The sequence below is a fragment of the Desmodus rotundus genome, chromosome 4 (genome assembly GCF_022682495.2).
Source record: "Desmodus rotundus isolate HL8 chromosome 4, HLdesRot8A.1, whole genome shotgun sequence".
Classification (NCBI taxonomy): domain Eukaryota; kingdom Metazoa; phylum Chordata; class Mammalia; order Chiroptera; family Phyllostomidae; genus Desmodus; species Desmodus rotundus.
The window spans coordinates 19,651,320-19,669,391 of NC_071390.1; the positions used below are offsets into that span (position 1 = coordinate 19,651,320).

General features: G+C 51.1%; 1 protein-coding gene across 3 annotated transcripts in view; it reads left to right on the plus strand.

The window, feature by feature from the left end:
• The window catches only part of SH3PXD2A (SH3 and PX domains 2A), a 227,841-nt gene that overhangs the window by 47,190 nt on the left and 162,579 nt on the right, over positions 1-18,072 (plus strand). For 2 of the 3 annotated variants that reach the window (XM_045191383.3, XM_071221156.1), the window contains exon 2: positions 383-463. In XM_045191383.3, the coding sequence (XP_045047318.2) occupies positions 383-463 (81 nt within the window). Of the gene's footprint in view, positions 1-382; positions 464-10,382; positions 10,645-18,072 lie in introns of those variants that run through there. The other variant, XM_053922098.2, reaches the window with a different exon arrangement.

Consider the following 18,072-nt stretch of genomic DNA (forward strand, 5'->3'; position numbering starts at 1 on the left):
TTGCAATTGTGACAGTCCCCTTGCGGAAATCTCATTCACCCTGAAGCTTAAGAACCAGTGGAAATTAGCTGCTTAAATTTCTTAACAACCCCAATTTTATGTTCATTGTATCAAGTACATATAAATTAACAGAAGGGAACTAAAACCAGTTGTAATCCTACCCTCCTGAAATAATCCTTAGCATTGTATTGAATATCCTTTTAGATATGTGTATGTGCATATTTAGACATGTATATGTAGCATTCACGTGTACCTGACACTGTGCTAGGCCCTGGGAGCAGAGATGAGGAAAAGAATGGTCCGGCCATGTTCAATGGTGTCTGGTACCACTTGAAGCCCAGTGCTGGTCATCCACTCACCTGCTCTTACTCTTACCCCACAGGTGTACATCATCAACGTGACCTGGTCTGACTCCACGTCCCAGACCATCTACCGGAGGTACAGCAAGTTCTTTGACCTGCAGGTGAGTTGGTCTGAGCTCAAGTGGTGCCCAGTTCCGTCTGTGGCCCCAGTCTCTGGTGGGCTGGCCTCTGACAGGCTCTCACTCGTTCGGAGAACTCCCACAGAGTTCTCAGGGCCAGCGTGTAGGTCAGAGCGGAGGGACAGAGGGGGGAACTTGGATGGTCAAGCTGGGCTTGGCTCAGTTTAGGACACTGCAGACAAACACTTGGGGCTTCTTTGGCTTCTTCAGATTGTCTTAATAGTTTTGCTTTGTCACCCTCTTTGCCTGGCTGGTAGGAAAACAGGGCGGAGAGGCAGGACGATGGCTGCGGGTGCCGCGTGCATGAGCAGACATGTCTATAAACATCCAGGGTGAGGCACAAGCCACCACATCGTTGCAGGCAAAGAAAAGCAAACATACAGAAAAGACAAACAGAAAATAAGCAATTTCTTTAACTACAGACACAAACGAGGCGTACCACTGTGTCTGTCTCACCAAATAAGGCTCTTGCCGCCCCCTTTGTACACGTGGACAGTGTGTGTGTCTCTCTAATACACACAGGCGAGTTCACATGGGGACAGTGATGGGAATCCACAGCTCCATCGCAAACACCTCCCTTGATGCCAGCTGGTCTGGTTAGGCCTCCTTGGGTTACCAGTGATAGTTTTACACTCATACTAGCTGAGACGAAAAGGAGACTTGGTTGAAAGGATCTGCCGGAGAAGCTCATGCAGTTGACCAGATGGTGAAGAGGGGATGTGAGGCAGTGGCTCCAGGAACATGGGAAACCAAGGTTACTCTTCCTCTGTCTTATCTGTGCTTCTCTCTGGGCACTGTCTTTAGCTTGTGTTACCTCGTATCCTGAGGAACTTGGCTGTCAACAGGTCCTGAATTTCATATCTGTGGTTCCCAACAGCAGAGAGACTGACTGTCTGCCACTTCCAAATTCAAAAATCCCAGGGAAGACTCTGATTGACCCCACTTAGTCAGGTGCCCTCTCTGGACCAATTAGGGTGGCTAGGGTAGAGAGTCTTGTAGCTCAGACATGGCCACTAGGGGGCTCACCCTTATGTATGGGGCAGGCACCAGACAAGGCTGCCACCCTTCCTGGTGTAGGAAAGCTGAGAGATTCTAGATTCTTCCTCAGGGCTCTGAGCCTGGTTTAGGCCAACAAAAACACAAAGAAGAGACACCCACCCCTGGCCCTCACAGCCAGGCCCATTCCTTCCTTTGCAAGGCCTTTGGTGGTGAGTCATCTTGGAGAGGCCAGATCTGCATATTTACCCCCAAATACCTGATTTTATCCCATTGTCCTTCTTATGTTACCTACGAGGTGAGCTAGCTTCCTGTGTTACAAATCCTCTCTTAATCCTACAATATGGGATTGAATATCCCATTGAATATGGATTGAAAGCCACTCCTTACCCTCCTGTCTTCTTCCTCTTCCCCCCTCCATTCCTGTCCAACCTCCTTGGGTCCTTCCGGCATAAACCGGTGGGATTTACTGACACCCCATCAATGGGTATAGTGTGCTGGACAGGAAATGATAACTTAGTTGGGGAGAGGGAACCCTGAAAGGACTCATTGATGAGCCAGATAGGGTCTGAGAGTCAGCAGAAACTCTCACATCAGAACTTTTCTAACCTCCTTTCTATTCTGTCCCCCCACCCCCTTCCTAGTTACAGAATCTCACAAGAAAGGAATGCTGCTGCCCCCACTTCTCCCTTGCCTGGAAGGCTTATTTCCTGTGTGTCAGGAGGGGACACATAGCATGGAGTGGCTTGTGTGATGTGCTGGCCCTAGCCATGAGCATGGCCAGGCCGGTACGCTTGCGTCATCGCCACCCTTCAATGCAGTTGGGAAAGGGCTTGGGATGGGTTTTCAGAATTTAACCTTTGAGCCAAGCATAGCGTCTTTGTGAGCCCGTTTTACAAAACTCGTGGTGTGATGACTTAATGGTGTGCATTTTGGAAAGCTTTCTTACATGCCAGGGTCGCTGATTTTAATATGGCAGCTCCTGTAGAAGAACACAGGGCATTCACTGCTAACTCTGTCTCTGGTCACTGGTGGCCCGCGGAGCTCAGTTTTCTGAGAGGCTGGCTCAGAGCTTAGGTACTCGGGGTACATTGCCTGGGACTGGTCATTGGTTCTGTCACCGGAAATTGTGTGAAACTCCAGACAGTTTCTAAAACTTCTCTAGGCTCTGCTTTCTCATGTGTAGAAGGAAGTTTCAAATAGTACCCACCCAGTAGGGTTGTTGTGAGGATTCGTTCAGTGAGTGAATCCACCTTTTTCCTGACTCGTAGTTTCCATAGTGAGTTACCTGCTAGCTTGTCTGGGGGTGTTAGCAAGTAACAAGGCTGCTGGGCTGCTGATGACTGGGTCTGGGGCTCAGTGCCTCCTCCCATGGCGCTGCTTTCTTGTTTCCCTCACTCATCTTCACTCTGTGCTGAGATTCTGCTCTGGGCCGGAGTGGTCAGAGTGTCCTGTAAGCCACAGGCTCTCTCTGGAGCTTGCCACGGGGGTGGGCTGGAAGTGTGTTGGGAGTGGGTGTGGCCCACAGGTGGCTGTTCTCAGAATCATTTTGCCCCTCCCATTTTTGGTGGAGCCCTACTTTGGAAGCCGGCAAGTCCTGGGCTAAGTCAGCCTAGAGGAAGCTGCTAAGCTGGCTTTACCAACTCACAGTTCTGGGCCTTCTGGGGACCATCGATCCCTTTGCGACTCTAGTGGCTCTCTCTAAGTACAATTTTACTTATAAGGTCAGGCATTCACAGACTTCCTTCCCTGTGAACCCCCAACGAAGAACGGCTGAGCTGAACTAGTTCAGCTCATTATTCACACAGTCCAATGTTGCACTACTTGGGCCCCTTTGGGGGGTTATGCACAGTATTCAGGTCATTGCAGTTTATGTAACAGTATTCAGGGTACATAAATTGCAATGGATACCCCTTTGAGGGAGCCCTAGGTCCCCTCCCTGTCCCCAGCATGGGTCTCCCCACACTTGCCTCTCTTAATTTCTCCCTCTTCAAATAGTATCTTTTGCTCCTGGTGGAGGTCAGGGTACCACAAGGAGGCCCTGGGCTCCCAGCTCTCTAATGTAACCTGGAATCGTGTGCAAAGTGATTCCAACCGGCCCTGACCTCCTCCCAGCCTATGTGCAAACTAAGATTTGAAGCTGAGCATCACTCTGGCTGATCATTTTCAAAGCTTCTGCCAGGACTTACATGCTCTGCATGTGGTACTCTAGGGAGATCCCAGGAAATGAAAAATCTCAGGCACACACCACGGCAACCAGTGCTGCTGGGGCGGCAGGCAGCAGGGAGGCAAGAGGAGGAGGATGCACTTCCAGGAGAGCCAGTGTCTCTTTGATGTGACCCACGACATCCATGGGTCCTCTGTAGGGTACTTTGAACTCTGGTGGAGCACTGGAGGGCTGTTTGTGGTGTGGGGGTGAGAAACCACAGATAACCCGTTAACTGCCCATTCCACACTTAGCTGGGGCCTTCGGGCTGTCCAGGGAAGACCATCCATCTTGGTATTCCCCGGCTACCCCGACTGCTCACACTCTTTTTATCTGGTGATTATGGTCACCAGATACATATGAGATGTTCAGTTAGTTTTGAATTTTAGATAAACAATGAATAACTTTTTTTTAGTGTAACTGCCCCCCCCCCCAATATTGCATGGGGCATACTTACACTAAAAAAGTTCTTCATCGTTTATCCGAAATTCACACTTTATTGTGTGTCCTGTGTTTTCACTTGCTAACTCTGGCAGCCGTGCCGCGGCTGTGAGTGGTGAGGCTGGAAGTGTAAAGGTGAGTGAGTCGGGCTGGCTCAGGCTAAGAGAGGACTGGCCTGTGCTAAGGCCTCCAACATATTTGCACTTTGCAGAGTGGAAGTGGTACAGGCCGGGGGACACTCAGTGGAGAAGGACAAGGTCCCCTCCTTTACGAGTCCACATCTTGTGGGGAAAGTAGACTTTAAGCAACCGAGTCCACTGTAGATGAAATGAATCCTGGAGTGAGATGTAAGGAACGTGCTATGGGATGAAGAGGAAGAAAGAACATTCTTCTTGGGAATAGAGAAGATGCCCATGTGGCTTTGATTGGTGACGGCAGCCTGGAGTGATATAGCCATGCACCTCCACCCGGTTTGGGGGGAATTTGGTTGTTTTTGAGAATAAGAGTCGTCAGGGTAAAGTATGTCCCTAATTTGTTTCTTAGTTTGTTCATTCATTTATGCCTGCTTGCCTGCTTCCTTCCGTCTGTCCATCCATTCATCTACCCTCAGTCTGTCTAATCTTAAGAGCCTACATTCTACGTCCCAGGCAGTAGGCCAGGCCTTGGAGATTTAGTGATGAGCAAACGCAGACCAGGTTACTGCTTTTATGGGTCTTCTAGCTTAGTGAGGGAAGACAGATTATATATATGTATATATATATTTTCTTTTATACTCTTCCAAATGCTACAAAGAAACATACCATAGACATATTACAGGGAAACCTAATCCTTTTGGATCAGGACAGGCTTCCCTGAAGAAGTTCAGTTTTGTCTGACAGATCAGTGGGTTATTTTATCTTATTTTACTTTGGGGATCAGGGATGCTTTTATGCTTCTAATGAAAGCAAGGCTTTCTCCCCAGACAAACGCATGAATGTACATATACAATTCTAGTAGCCTGTTTGGTCTTCCACACCCCCCTGAAATCCTTCCATGGGATCCAGGGTACGACTTTCTAATTGGACAAGACCCTCTACTCGGCCCACACCTTCTGCCGGGAGCCTTCAGACCCAGTGATTCTGCCCCCTCCATACACGAGGGGCTTCGCACCGAACCCAGCCCCTCTTCCTGCCCCTGGGGGCTTTAGGCCTGTGTGTGTCTAGGATTCAGTAACCACTAGCCACATATGGCTACTTGAATTTAAATGTATTTAATTTAAAATCTTAAAGATTAAAATTTAAAAATTAAATCCAATCAATGTTTAAAAACAGATTTAGTTTCTTGGTCACACTTGCTACATTGCAAGTGTTCCGTAGCCGCAGTGGCTAGAGGCTAAGTATTGAGCAGACTCAGAACATCTCTCTCCTCCCAGAAAGTGGTGTGGGACTGTGGTGCTTTAGACCGTCCGGGACACACACAGGCTTGATCTGGCCTGATGTTCACCCCAGAGCACTCTGCCACCTCCTAGTCCTTTCCCAGTTTCTCTCTAAAATTTTCCAGGGCTCCAGCAGGAAGAGGGACACCAAGTTCCATCATGATTTGCCCCATTGACAGAGCAATTCAAATTCAACAGTATTCCAAACACCTCTTTAAAAACCAGGTCAGATACAGCGAGGGCTTCTAAGGGCATTTTCGAAGTCAAGTTGGGGACAGGGAGAAGAGAGGCTCTTGGTCTTCAAGTGGAAATTGGTTTCTTCTAAAAACAATCCACCACTCAGCCCTATCTGACCAGGAAAGAGACCTGTCCTAGAGGGAGCTGGCCAGGACAAGGCCTGATGTCGAGGCCTGTTTGGTTATAAAGGGCTTAGATTCCTTGGAAGAGCAGTTAAGGGGAGAAGGAGGAGGGTGAAGGGCCACAGATGCTCTTAAGTCACCTTCTCACTGGCAGCTGGACCACATTTGTGGCCTCTCTAAATTTCCTCGCACAGCTCCTTCACTGTTAAGTGTCTCCCCCAAGGCCTGGCCCCACCGAGGAAGGGCCGGAAGGCTCCATCGAAGGTTGTTTCACAATCTGACCTACAAGGCAATTACTGCAACAGTAATTACTCTGCAAACACTGGCTCCATGGTGCTGCTGGCCCTTTAGTCTGAACTCTGGCCAGGGAGTGTGCAGGGTCAATATTTGATCAGAGGCAGGAGAGACCCTTTAGCTCCCCCCACACTGCTTGGAAGATGGAGTCAAGAAGGTTGTTCGGGTTTGGCTATTTGCTCTAAAGAACTTAACCTGTTCTGAAGAGCTTTTCTCTCTCTTCCTTATTCGTCTCTCCAGACTCCCCACCCACTTACCCCACCGAGGGTCACACTGTCTTTCCAGCTAGCCAGGCTGATGATGGGCGAACCAAGTACAACCAAGTATAATCGCTAATTACTGGCCTTGAAATGGATGTGTATGTTTGCCTGGGCGTGGTACCATGTCATTTATGGAGAGTTGCAGGATCACCGCATTTTTAGAATTAGAAGAGTTCTATCCCAAGCCCCTCACTCTGCAGGTAGAGATCTGTGTTAATTTTTCTATTCGTCAAATTTATAGAAGCTTTAATTTGGTTTGATGTCCAGAGCAAACCTCAATGGAGGTCAGACTGGGGTGATCCTGGGGTGTGCCAGGGAGCCACCTGAGAGCAGAAAGTGAGGGGCGGGGGAGTTATTTCTCCTGCAGGCCCTGTCTTTTAATCATCCAGGCAAGCTCTGTGTTGTTTTGAGATCATTGACGAATGGGGACCAAAGCCTGGGGAGGTACTTGCCAAGTTTGAAGAACAGTTTTGTACCAAGCATTCTAGAAACTTCTGGTGCCTGGTGTGGCAGTTCTAGCTCCAGCAGTGTGGTGAGCTGTGGGTCATTGGGATTGTTCGCTCTGGACAGAGGAGAATTTTGACCTTGACTGAGGTCCCAGGAAGGCACATAAAGTCATGTTGTTCGCCATGGCGAAAATGGGAAACAGCCTCAGTGACCAGCCACAGAGGATTGCTAAGGAAACTGGGGTATTCCCATACCACTTTGTTCGCTGGTCAAAGCAAATGAGATTGATCTCAATTTTGTGGATGGATCGCCAAGAAATGTTAATAATGCCTAATGCAACTTTCAAAACAATATTTATAGTACAACAGCAGTTATGCAGAAGCAACAAAAAGGAGGTATCTTTTGCAAGTACATGGACAATATAAGTGTATGAATATTTTTAAAAATCTGGAAGGATGCCCTCCAAATTGGTAATAGAGTTATCTTTGAAAGTGGTTTGGGGGCATCAGTGGGAGAAGGGGCTCAATCAGGGAGGAACTTTAGCCTTATTCGTAATGTGATTTTTTAGGAAGCAGAAATTCACATAATTTACAACATTAGTCTTTAATAATTAAAAAGACACCTATGGGGGAGGTAGAGAAAGTGGGAGGTCTAAAATAAAATATATCTCTCACAGTCATTACTGTGTAATGGGACAGAAGACACACAGGTTAAAATAAAAAACATTAGAAACATACCTCACAAGAGAAAGAAAATGAAAATAATTATTAAAATTACATTGCTTCGTATCTCCTGGGCCATCCTTCCTGGTCATTCCTATGGAGTGTAAGTGGTTGGAACTCAAACAGCAGACAGCAAACCCCGAGGGCCTGTCTGCATTATCTTGTGAAACTGGAGTCTAGGACTCAGATGGTGCTCCAGACAGGTGCCCTGGGCATCGGGCAGTGGTTCTTGCATCGTGTCAGAGCACCCTGAGTGGCATGGCGTAGAGCACCGCGCTTAAGGGCAGCTGCTCCAGGGCCAGGGTGGCTGGCCTCTAAGACCAGCTCCAGCCCTTGTTAACTGTGTATTACCTGTGCTGAGTTCTTTAACTTCTCTGCACTTCAGTTTTTTCATCTGTATGATGAGGATAATAAAAAAACCTGCCTTGTGGTAGGTTTTACAACCAGAAATGCTCTTCAAAGTAGGTTAAGAATAAAATGAGACAACCCCATATCAAGAAAGTCCTTAGAATTGCGACTGGCATGGAGACTAGACAGGGAAGGCAACCTCGCCAGGTAGACCTTTAGAAACTTGACTCCGAGGGAAGGTAGCTGGACATCCCCACCCCCCCTGCAGGCTGAGGCTTCTTCCCGCCTCTCATTTATACAGACTTCACTTTGACCACTTAGCTCAGTCTGCCTCTAGGTGTGGGAGGCAGGCAGTGGTGTTAAGGGTTTTCCAGATAATCTTTTCACCTCCAAAGTGTAATTATCAACCCACCTTTCTCTCAGCAACACTGTTAGGAAAACGCTGCTTTTTAAAAAGCAATTATTGGTTGACAGTATTTCCTTGCTCTTAGAAAGAGGCGTCATTGAGATGCCTGAGAAAACAGAGCGGGTGATTCCAGGGGAGCCCTGTGGGCACCCCAGTGTCTCCTGGAGATTCCGTGGCTGATTTCCCCTCCCCTTGGAAGCCAGCTTTTGTCTCAGCCCCTCCCTTTTGTCGGTGCTTGTGGCCCAGGGGTGAACCCCAGCTTCCTCTTGACTCCTGATTTCCCCTTTGGTAGGTCCTATGCTGAGATGGACTGGGGATGGGGGAGGGCTGTGGGGTGTCTGTTCTCCAGGGAGCGTCAGGAAGGGGGGGCCTGGTGAAATGGTATCTGCAGGCCACTCGGGAGGGGAAGTAGTTCACCAGTGAGCTGGAATCCTGGAGTTACTTGGTGTGTGGCTGGAGCGTACTCCACGTTGTGTTTTCCCCTGTCCAGGCAGATGGAGTCTGCACAGAGTTTGTACGGTGACCTCTTTCTGTGCAGTTTCCCCAACGCTGTGGCTGGAGCAACACTGTGCACGTGGAGCCTTGCAGGTCCAGAACGGTTGGCGGGGTGGTGGCCGTCAGCAGAGTACATTGGGGAGGGCCTCCACTCATCCGTGCATAAAGGGAAATAACCCCCAGAGAAGGGGGCAGGGCCCCAGAACCACTGCCAGTGGGGGGTGCTGTATCAGGAGAACTTTCCACCGGGCAGAGCCTAAGGATACAGAGAGAGGAGAGAAGCTTGCCTACCACTCAGCCCACAAATTAATCTTTTCCTGTGCAGATGAGTTCTTGATCTGTGAGCACCTTTTTAGGTACCTGTGCTTATGGCGAATGGTCTGTAGGCGATCCAGGCCCATGCCTCTAGGGAGTTCTAAGTGGCACACGGCCCTGTCAGATGACACCCCTGCTTGTGCACCAGGAAGTCAGGAGCCAGTGCTGCCCTTTGCTGGTCACTCGTCCTCCCTCTGGGACTAGGGTGGGGAAGCCCCTTTGTGGACACCAGGGAACGTGAAAAGAGAATATCCTCTGGGTTTTAAACCTGGGCTCTGACCTCTGGGTGAAGTCTTGTGAGTGTGGGCCTGGGGGCCTGGGGGGCTGCCTGCTCCCTCGGAGACTGTCCTGCAGGGCTGCCAAAGACATCACCTCAGGGGAAGAAAGCAGCTGTGTGCAGATATCACAGCATGGGAGGTGCACGCAGACCGGCCAGCATTAACCACGCCCCCTGGGGAATCCGGGGAGGAACTGTAAGTTTTACAACCAGACGACTCCTAGAGAGTATCCAGCAGGATGGTGAGTGTCGGGCACTCATGCTGCCACTCTCCAGTCTCAGGCCCACGACAGATGTCATCGTCCGACCTCGGCACGCACCCAGCCTGTGCCCAGGGCAGGCACTGTTCGTCCCTCATGAGCCCAGGCATGGCCTCAGAATCTTCCTAGAAATACAGGACTAATTATCTTCAGGAAGACACTACCTATCTATTGGCAATGGCACCTTGAGATGACACTATTGTCCACCCTCTGATGTAGTTCATTTCCTTTATTTGACGGAGGAGGAAGTGAGGCCCTAAGAGGAGAAGTGATTTGTCCAAATTACAGGGCCAGCAAGTGACAGCAGGCCTGGAACTCTGGCAGCCTGGCTTCTGGTTCATTCCAGTCTGGAGTTCCAGCCTTCCATCTTGAAGCCCTCTCTCGAGTTTTGGCTGAGGAGGGCCGGAAACATTACTGAGGGAGCTCCTGGGGGTAGGGGTGTCATTCACCCTCCCTAGAGAGAAGGTACCTCTGCAGAGAGCAGAAGATTTCTCTCCAGCTCCGAGGAAGGTCGGACAGCAGCTCTTTCCCAGGATCGGCTGCTTCCTGGAGCTTAGCCCACATGCCCTGCCCACCGCCGCCTGCCTCTCTGGTTGGATAATGAACCCCAGCTCTGCCAGAGGCAGCGTCTGAGTCAGGCCCCGCCACCTGCATGACCACCCGGAGCTGCACACCTTGTTTTCCCAGAAGAAGGATGTCATGTCAGGGTGTGTTTGAGTGTTACGTCTGGGAGGCCCCGGACTGCAGTTGCCACTTCTGTCACCTCCCTCCTCCTCTGGTCCCCGGTTAGCTCTGCCCTCTCTGGGCCCTCATCTACCCTTCCTTGGATAACCAACAGGAAAGTTGGCCGGAAAGTGGGTGGGGGACCGTGTCCTCCTCCAAGCTGGAGAATGGAGGGCAGGAAGACCTCTGGTGGTGGCCAGGTGAGTGGTGTGTGTGGGGGGTGGCCACAGTACCTTCTATGAAGCCTTCAGCTGCACCTCCCTTACTGAAGGAGGGAATTTCAAGCCATTTGAAGAGTGCCAGCTACGTGCCCAGCACCAGGTTTGGTACTGGGGACCCTGAGAGGAAAACTCAGGGTCATCTTGGGTAGAAAAGCCAGGCTGGCAGCCTTGGCCTGGGCTGGAGCTGCCAGCTGGTGGAGAATCAGGGATAAGGCACAGAATGGGTGAGCTGCCCAAGGTGCAGACCTCTGCCATCCGGCCTGCATGCTAGGGGCATCCCAGCCAGCTTGTGGAGGTGGCTCTTGGACCTGGGGCCTGGCATTTGGGGCCTGGGGCCTCCTGGTCTTGGCGTCCTCGCATCACCCTCCCAGAGGACGGCAACAGTTGGTTTAGCTTTGACTCTTAGGGAACTAGGCGTGTGGGACAGCCGGGGTGAGCTGTGGGAGCCAGGGCTGTGTCTCGTTCGAGGGAAGGGTTTGATCTTCTGTCTGGCAGGCAAACTGCCACCAGCTGGGTGCCCCAGAGAGGCCAGCTGCAATGAGTCCCCTCACCAGCTGTACGCCACCCCAGCTGGACCTCGGCCCCCAGGTGATTACAGAGGCTGCCACTGTAGGAGTTGTTGGAGAGGTGGCGCTGTTTCCTTCATATCCTCTTTGTAGCTGGAGCCAAAGAAGAAAGATTTTAGATTCCTCCGAGGCCCCCACAGCTGGGGGACAGCAGGCTCTCAGAAGAGCTTGTGGGATTTCTGGTGCCAAATTCCCAAGTTTCCGAGTGGAGCAGTGTTTTGTAGGGGTGGGAAGCTTGGGCTCTATCAGACAGCCTTCTCTGGGGGGTGGGGAGTGCCTTGGCCCCGCCTCTTGGCAGCTGTGTGACCCCGGACAATCACCCAACCTCTCAGACTCTCAGCCTTCTGATCTGGCAGATGGCTCTAACTGCAGAAGCTGCCCAGAGTACTTGTGAGATTTCCAGGAGATAAGGCTCAGGAACCTTCCCCACTGAACCTGCAACAGCTAGGGAACGTGGTTAGCATGGTGGTCATTCCGTTGTTGTCTCTGGCCCCTCTGGGAGGGACAGGAGCTCCAACTGTTCCCTTGTGCAACTATGTCTGTTCAGCCTGGACTAGGGGGACATGGTCCCAGCCATAAACAGGTCTTAGGCACCCCTGAGCTGCAGCAAATAAAGGCTCTGAGGCTGGCCAGGAGACAGCCTGAAACCCAGGCCAGGGTTTGGCTCCGTCTGCTAATTATGGAGCGTTTATCTGGTGCCCAGCAGAACAAAGTGGCCAGTTCAGCTGCTCTGGAAGTCTGAGCTGAGAGCTGGCGGGGGGCTGGGGAGGAGGCTAGGAATGGGGCTGGGGGGGCGGTCCCTGGGGCTAAATGGACCACATTCAGATATACCTTAAAAAAAAAAAAAAAACCCAAACCAAACAGGAAGCACGAGGCTGGTGTATGGGCTGGAGGTGAGATGCCTGCAGAGAGAGGATGGTTCTGCGCACAACAAGCGGCCATTCTCCCCGCCGAGACAGTGCCGGCTGGTCTCCCGGGGGGCCATCTCTGCGGAAGGCCTGCCTGTCTGGCTCCCCAAGGAGGCGGGTTGTTTATCCTCAGGTTCCCAGGGCTCTGCGCCTCATCTTGGAGCCTGTGAGGAGGGAGCCTCAGTGGGAGGGTAGGTGGACCCCTCTGTGTGCTCCCCTTCTCCCTTCATCCTTCATTGTAGTGGGGCAGGACCAAGATGGGAAAGGTGGACCCGGAAATCTCCACGTGTAGGACTCAAAAATGTGAAAGTCTGTCCTTTCTTTTATGTATTTTGGGGTGCAGCTGGGACACTGGGATACTTCAGAAGACCTATGTTTTTTGGCCATGAAGTTCAAGGTGTGGAATGGTGGAGCTGCAGAACCCCCTTCCCGGTAGTAAGTGAGGGGCAGGATTGAGATTGGGCAGCCTGGTTCTGGAATCCACTCACTGAACCCCCTGTGTCCATTGTTGCCAGTCAGAAGTTGGATGTGGCCCCTGCATGGGCCAGAGCACCGCAGGGGTGGCCTGGGAGGCCCTGGCACTTCAGAGAAGAGAGGGGTGCTTTCCCTTCCTTGCCAGGAAGGCTTTGGAGCAGGTGGGGCTGGACGGACTGCTGGAGATGGATGCTGCCCTGACTCCTTGCCCTCGATGGGGAGGGCTAGGCTGGGCAGAGAGAGAGAAAGCATCACTTTCTGTGAGGATGTTCATTTCCTTTTCTCTGCTTGTGAGTCTTGGATTCTCCCCGAGGTGTTCTCTCTGTCTCTCTCTCCAATTTCTTTGCTTGTCTCTCTATATCTCTACAAGGGTCTTGAGTCCAGGCCTATCTCTAGGAGTGGCTGTCTGTCCCTGTGGCCTTTCCCCAGCCTCTGTGGTGCTAGTGTGTGTGTGTGTGTGTGTGTATGTCTTTGCCAGTCCCCTGAGAGGGGCTCCTGTGCAGGCATTCCTTTTGGAATCAGGCGAGTTGTGGCACCCTGATGGGAAGTCTGCATGGCCTCCCAGGGACACCCACGATGGCCCCCCATGGGCTGCGTCCCCTCCCAGAGATGTGAGACTGCATTCTCACGTCCCTGTCCCATGCTGTGCCCAGCCCCACGAGTATAGGGGGCAGGCCGGACTCCCAGCCCCAACCCAGGCCATTCCGGAGAGGAGGGCCAGGGTGTTTCGGGGTGAGGGCTAGGCACTTGGAGGACAGGAATCTCTGGCTGCTCTTTCCCCTCTTTCCCTTCTCTGGCCGGACTGGGGGTCTCCTGGGTCTTATCTGTCTGTTTATCATCTGATCCCTCCCCACCCCATGCTAGCCGTTCCTCTGTGGCCATGCCTGCCCCGCCTCTGTCCCCTGCTAGAAATAGCTAAGCAGTGGGCATTTGCCCAGGAAAGGGAGTGCCCTTTGTAGGGTCATACTGGCCCCCAAAATACCCCACCAGCTGTTTCAATCTGGGTCAGGTAGGGCATCATGAATAGGCATGGGGCAGGGCTCTGCCCTCCCTTGGGCATCTTCTCCCAGTGAGGAGCAGTACTCTCTGGTCCAGGCATCTGTCATCCACTAGAGGGTGAGTGGTGGGTGAGCACCTGACCACGTTTGTTGAACGCCTGCCATGGGCAAGTCACTTGGTCCAGGGTGGGGCTGAGGGAGTGGAGACAGATGGAACATGAGCTGACCTGCAGGCTGACTCTTCAAGGCTTTTCTCCTTATAAGGCACACATGTGCTTGCCCCCCAGCATGTTCTAAACCTGGCTCCTCTCTAGACCTCTCCCTCTGCCTTCTCCTCCCCCCTTCCCTCTCTCAGTCACTGTCCCATCTCTCACCCCCACGGATCCCTCCTTTCAGCCCCTGGGTCGCGCCCTCCTGATTTTACACCTGCATCACAGCGTCCTTACCAGGGCTCCCCATGCTCCGGTCTGGCCCCTTCCATCCGCTTTTCGTCTCTGCAGCTTTTCTTTTCTATCGGGTTGGCCAAAAGTCCATTTAGCTTTTTCCGTAAAATGAAAGACACATTTTTTATTTTCACTGATAACTTTATCGATTTGGATATGTTGAGTATGTCAGCTATCTCCCACGTATTATAACATTGATGGTTGTCAATTAATGTCTTAATTTGATCACTATCAACTTCAACTGGTCTGCCCGACAGAACCTTCGCACCTTCTCCATACACCGCACGAATCTTTTTTTGTATTTCAGTTGTGTTTTTACCTATCTTGAAGTAATAAAGCACACTACGCCAAAAATGTGTATTTTCTTCCTTCTTCAATATTAAAATGGCTACACAAAAATTCACCAATTTTGATTTTTTTAATGCATGCTGATATGACAGCTGTCACAATACAATCTAACAAAATTGCTTTGAATGACATTAAAGGCAGCTAAGCTCTACTAGAGGCATTGTACAGAGAAAACCAAACAAACTTTTTAGCCAACCCAATACTTATTTTTAGCTGTGAAAATTTTCAGTCCTATAGAAAGGAGGTGAGCAGGCACTAGTGGACCTGTGCCCCAGATTTAACAGATGTTCACCTTTTGCCATATTTGGCGTCAGATAATTTTTTTAAAAAGAAATAACATGGCGCAGATAGAGGAGGCATCAGATAAATGCTAGATTCCGTTCCTCCTGCCTTGGGTTTTACTAGAAGGTGGAACTGGAGGTAGGCCTAGGAGAAGGACTTTGGTAGACTGAAAAGGTGGTCCAAGCAGGGAGATGTGCGTGGGTGAAGGTGCGAGGCAGGACTTTGGAGGGCACAGCCAAGGTCAGGGACATCCCTGCTCTGTGGAGGATGGAGCCTGAGAGGGAGGTAGGCCTGCACACAGGCGCCCCAGCAATCCTCAAGCAGCCAGCCCTTTCTCCCCTCACATTTCCTCCTTCCACACCTCATCCTAGGTGGGCAGCTGCCGTGTTTATGAGGTTGCCGAGAGGAAGCCATCACCTGGGTCAGCTGGACCCCTGGGTGGCTAGAGGACCCCAGGTTCTGTGGGGGAATTTTTCCTACCGAATTTCCCAGTTCCCTGACAGGAGTCAAGCTCCCCCCCAGGAAAGCCAGCTTAAACAGAGCCTGGAAAGCCGAGGCTGGCCCCGGGCGGCTTGCCCTGTTACCTTGGCTGCTTCACAAGCCCCCCACTTCCGGCAGCTCTGCCCGAGTTTTAGTTTTTGCTTTGGAGATTTTTCCCTTTTACTATCTGGACCCTACCTTTTGCCAATGTGAGAGACACTGGGAAGTCCTTAGCCTGAGGGGCCTCCAGAAAGGCAACGTTATAAGCAAAGACTCCTGTGGGCTAAGTGGCTGACCTCAGTGACCAGGAAGGAAGCCATCGAGGCGGCAGGTGCCCAAATCGGCCCTCGATGCCATCAGGGCAGATCGGGGCCCATGGGCCTCCGGGGTCAGCTCTTATGAGTTCCTGAGGTGCCAAAGGGGTTCAAACCCAGTTGGGAGCACCCCAAACCTGGTCGGTCATGTCCCATACCCAACCCAACGGCAAGTCAGCATGTCCTCTCCGGCCTCCCTCAAAAGGTAGCCTGTATCTGCCCTCTTCCAAAATGTAGCTCTGTCCTCACCCTGGTCCATCCCCTCACCTCCCACCTGGGCAATTGAATGGCTTCTTCAGGGACCTCCCACTCGTGCTCTTGTCTTCCCCCCAAGTAGTGATATCTTAAAAACATAAATCAGATCACATCACATCCCAGTTTATAACCTTTCTGAAAGACTTCCTTTCTTTTTGGAATGAGCTCCCAACCCCTTACCCTGCCGCAGGCTCTGTGTGGTGGGCCCCTGCCCCCGCTTCCAGGCTTGTCTTCTGCCATCCTCCCTTCATTGGCTCTTAGCTTGCTAATCACCCGCCTGTTCCTGGAATACCAAGCACAGTGCTGCCTTGAGGACTTTGTCACTGCTGTTCCCGCTGCCTGGAACTCCCTTTCCCTAGATCTTCAAGCAGCTGACTGCTGGGCACTTGGACCTCAGCTCATGTGCACCCTCCCAGAGAAGGCTTCTTGACCGCTTCCTCACAGAGCTCCCCTCAGAGAAGTACCCCCCCACCACAGCCCCATCACTCTTGGTCACGTTATCATCTTCTGTTGTCGTCTACACTTCCCACAGTCTATCATCATCTTATTTAACATGGTCTGCTTGTTTTCTGCCTCCTCTCTGCTGGAGTCTGAGCTCTACTTTATTTATTTATTTGTTTGTTTATTTTTGAGTGTGAACTTTAGGAGAGGAGACCTTGCCTGCTCAGTAGCTTGTTTTCCCAGTGCCTAGAACAGTGCCTGGCACGTAGCAGGTGCTCAGGAAATCGTGGAATGGGTAAATGAAGGTATGGCCAGCTGGAACTGAGCACAGTAGTCCCATCTTATCCGTGGCAGACACATTCCAAGACCCCCAGTGGGTGCCTGAAACCGCAGATACTACCAAAGCCTATATATGCTGTTTTTTCTCTATACATATACCCATGAGAAAGTTTAATTTATAAATTAGTCACAGTAAGAGAATGACAACAATAACTAATAATAAAATAGAACAGTTATAACGATACACTGTAATAAAGGTTGTGTATGTGTTGTCTCTCTCTCTCTGACAACTGAGCTGATAACGGGGGTGACTACTCAGTGAGTAGCAGGCGGGAAACACAGCGCAGATATGCTGGGCGAAGGGATGATTCTTGCCCGGACAGGACAGAGTAGGGGGCGAGAGATTTCATCATGTTCCTCAGAATGCACAAATTCAAAATTTACGAATCGTTTATTTTTGGAATTTTCCATTCAATATTTTGGGGCTGAGGTTGACCAGGGGTAACTGAATCTGTGAAAAGTGAAACGGCAGGTAAGGGGGAGAGGGGGTCTGCCCCGCCCCCCCTTCTCCACTCTAAAGGCTGCTTAGCTCCCGATCCTCCTTCTGTGTGCCTGCCCTTGCTTATAGCTGCACCTTGCTTTGGGGAACACTCGTTAAAGATCGGATGGAATCCTTGTGGCAAAGAACAGTGAAGTCCTCCTAATTTTAATGTGCACACCAGCTACTTAGCAGTCTTGTTAAAATGCAGATTCTGACCCAGCAGGTCTGCACGGGGCTTGACATTTTGCTCTCAGGTGATGATTTGGCTAGTCTCAGGATCCTACCTTGAGTAGCCAGGGCACAGATCCTGGAAAGGGACAGTTGAAGTCCTCCTTTCCTTTCTTTTTCTTCCTTCTGTGCAGATGTGATCTTTCTCCCATTTGGCCACAGCCCTTTGTGACCACATGGGAATTGGTCTGGCAGATTTGGACTCTGTGTGAGCAACATTGTTCCAGCACTTTTCAGAAGTTGCCAAGGCGGGAGTGGGTTGCCTCAGAGAGATGGTGGGTCCCTGTCATTGGAAGGCTTCCTGTGAGCTGGAGCGGCCATGCGTCAGGGGTGTAGATGCCTGTGTGAGGAGGAGCCAGCCCCTCCCTGCAGTTCAGCTTTGTGTCTTTGTGTGCCTTTTGCAAACTAGTGGAACCGGGATCTCAAGTTGGGGCTCATTTGTTTATGGTGGCTTTTACAGGTCAGCTGGCAAGTCCTCAGTCCCCACCCTTTTCGGTCTTAACTGGGGAATGCTTGGCAAGCTCAACACTGTAGGTGTGACTTGGTGGGGGGGGGGCAGGGGAAGGAAGGGTGATGGCTTTGCTTTGGGAATAGTTCAGTCAGGTAGGAATGTAATGCCTGACTTGACTGGATCCAGGTGATTCTGCATGTTATATTGTCTTCCCTCTTGCAATTTGACTCAACAGACCTTGACTGAGCTCCTTTGTATTAGTCAGGATAGGCCACCTGCTGTGTAACAAACTCTCAGGGACTCAATACAATAGATTTCTTTCCTGTTCATGTCATAGATCAAAACCAACACAAATTACTGGAGGGCTGTGCTCTAGGTCGTCATTCAGGAACCCGGACT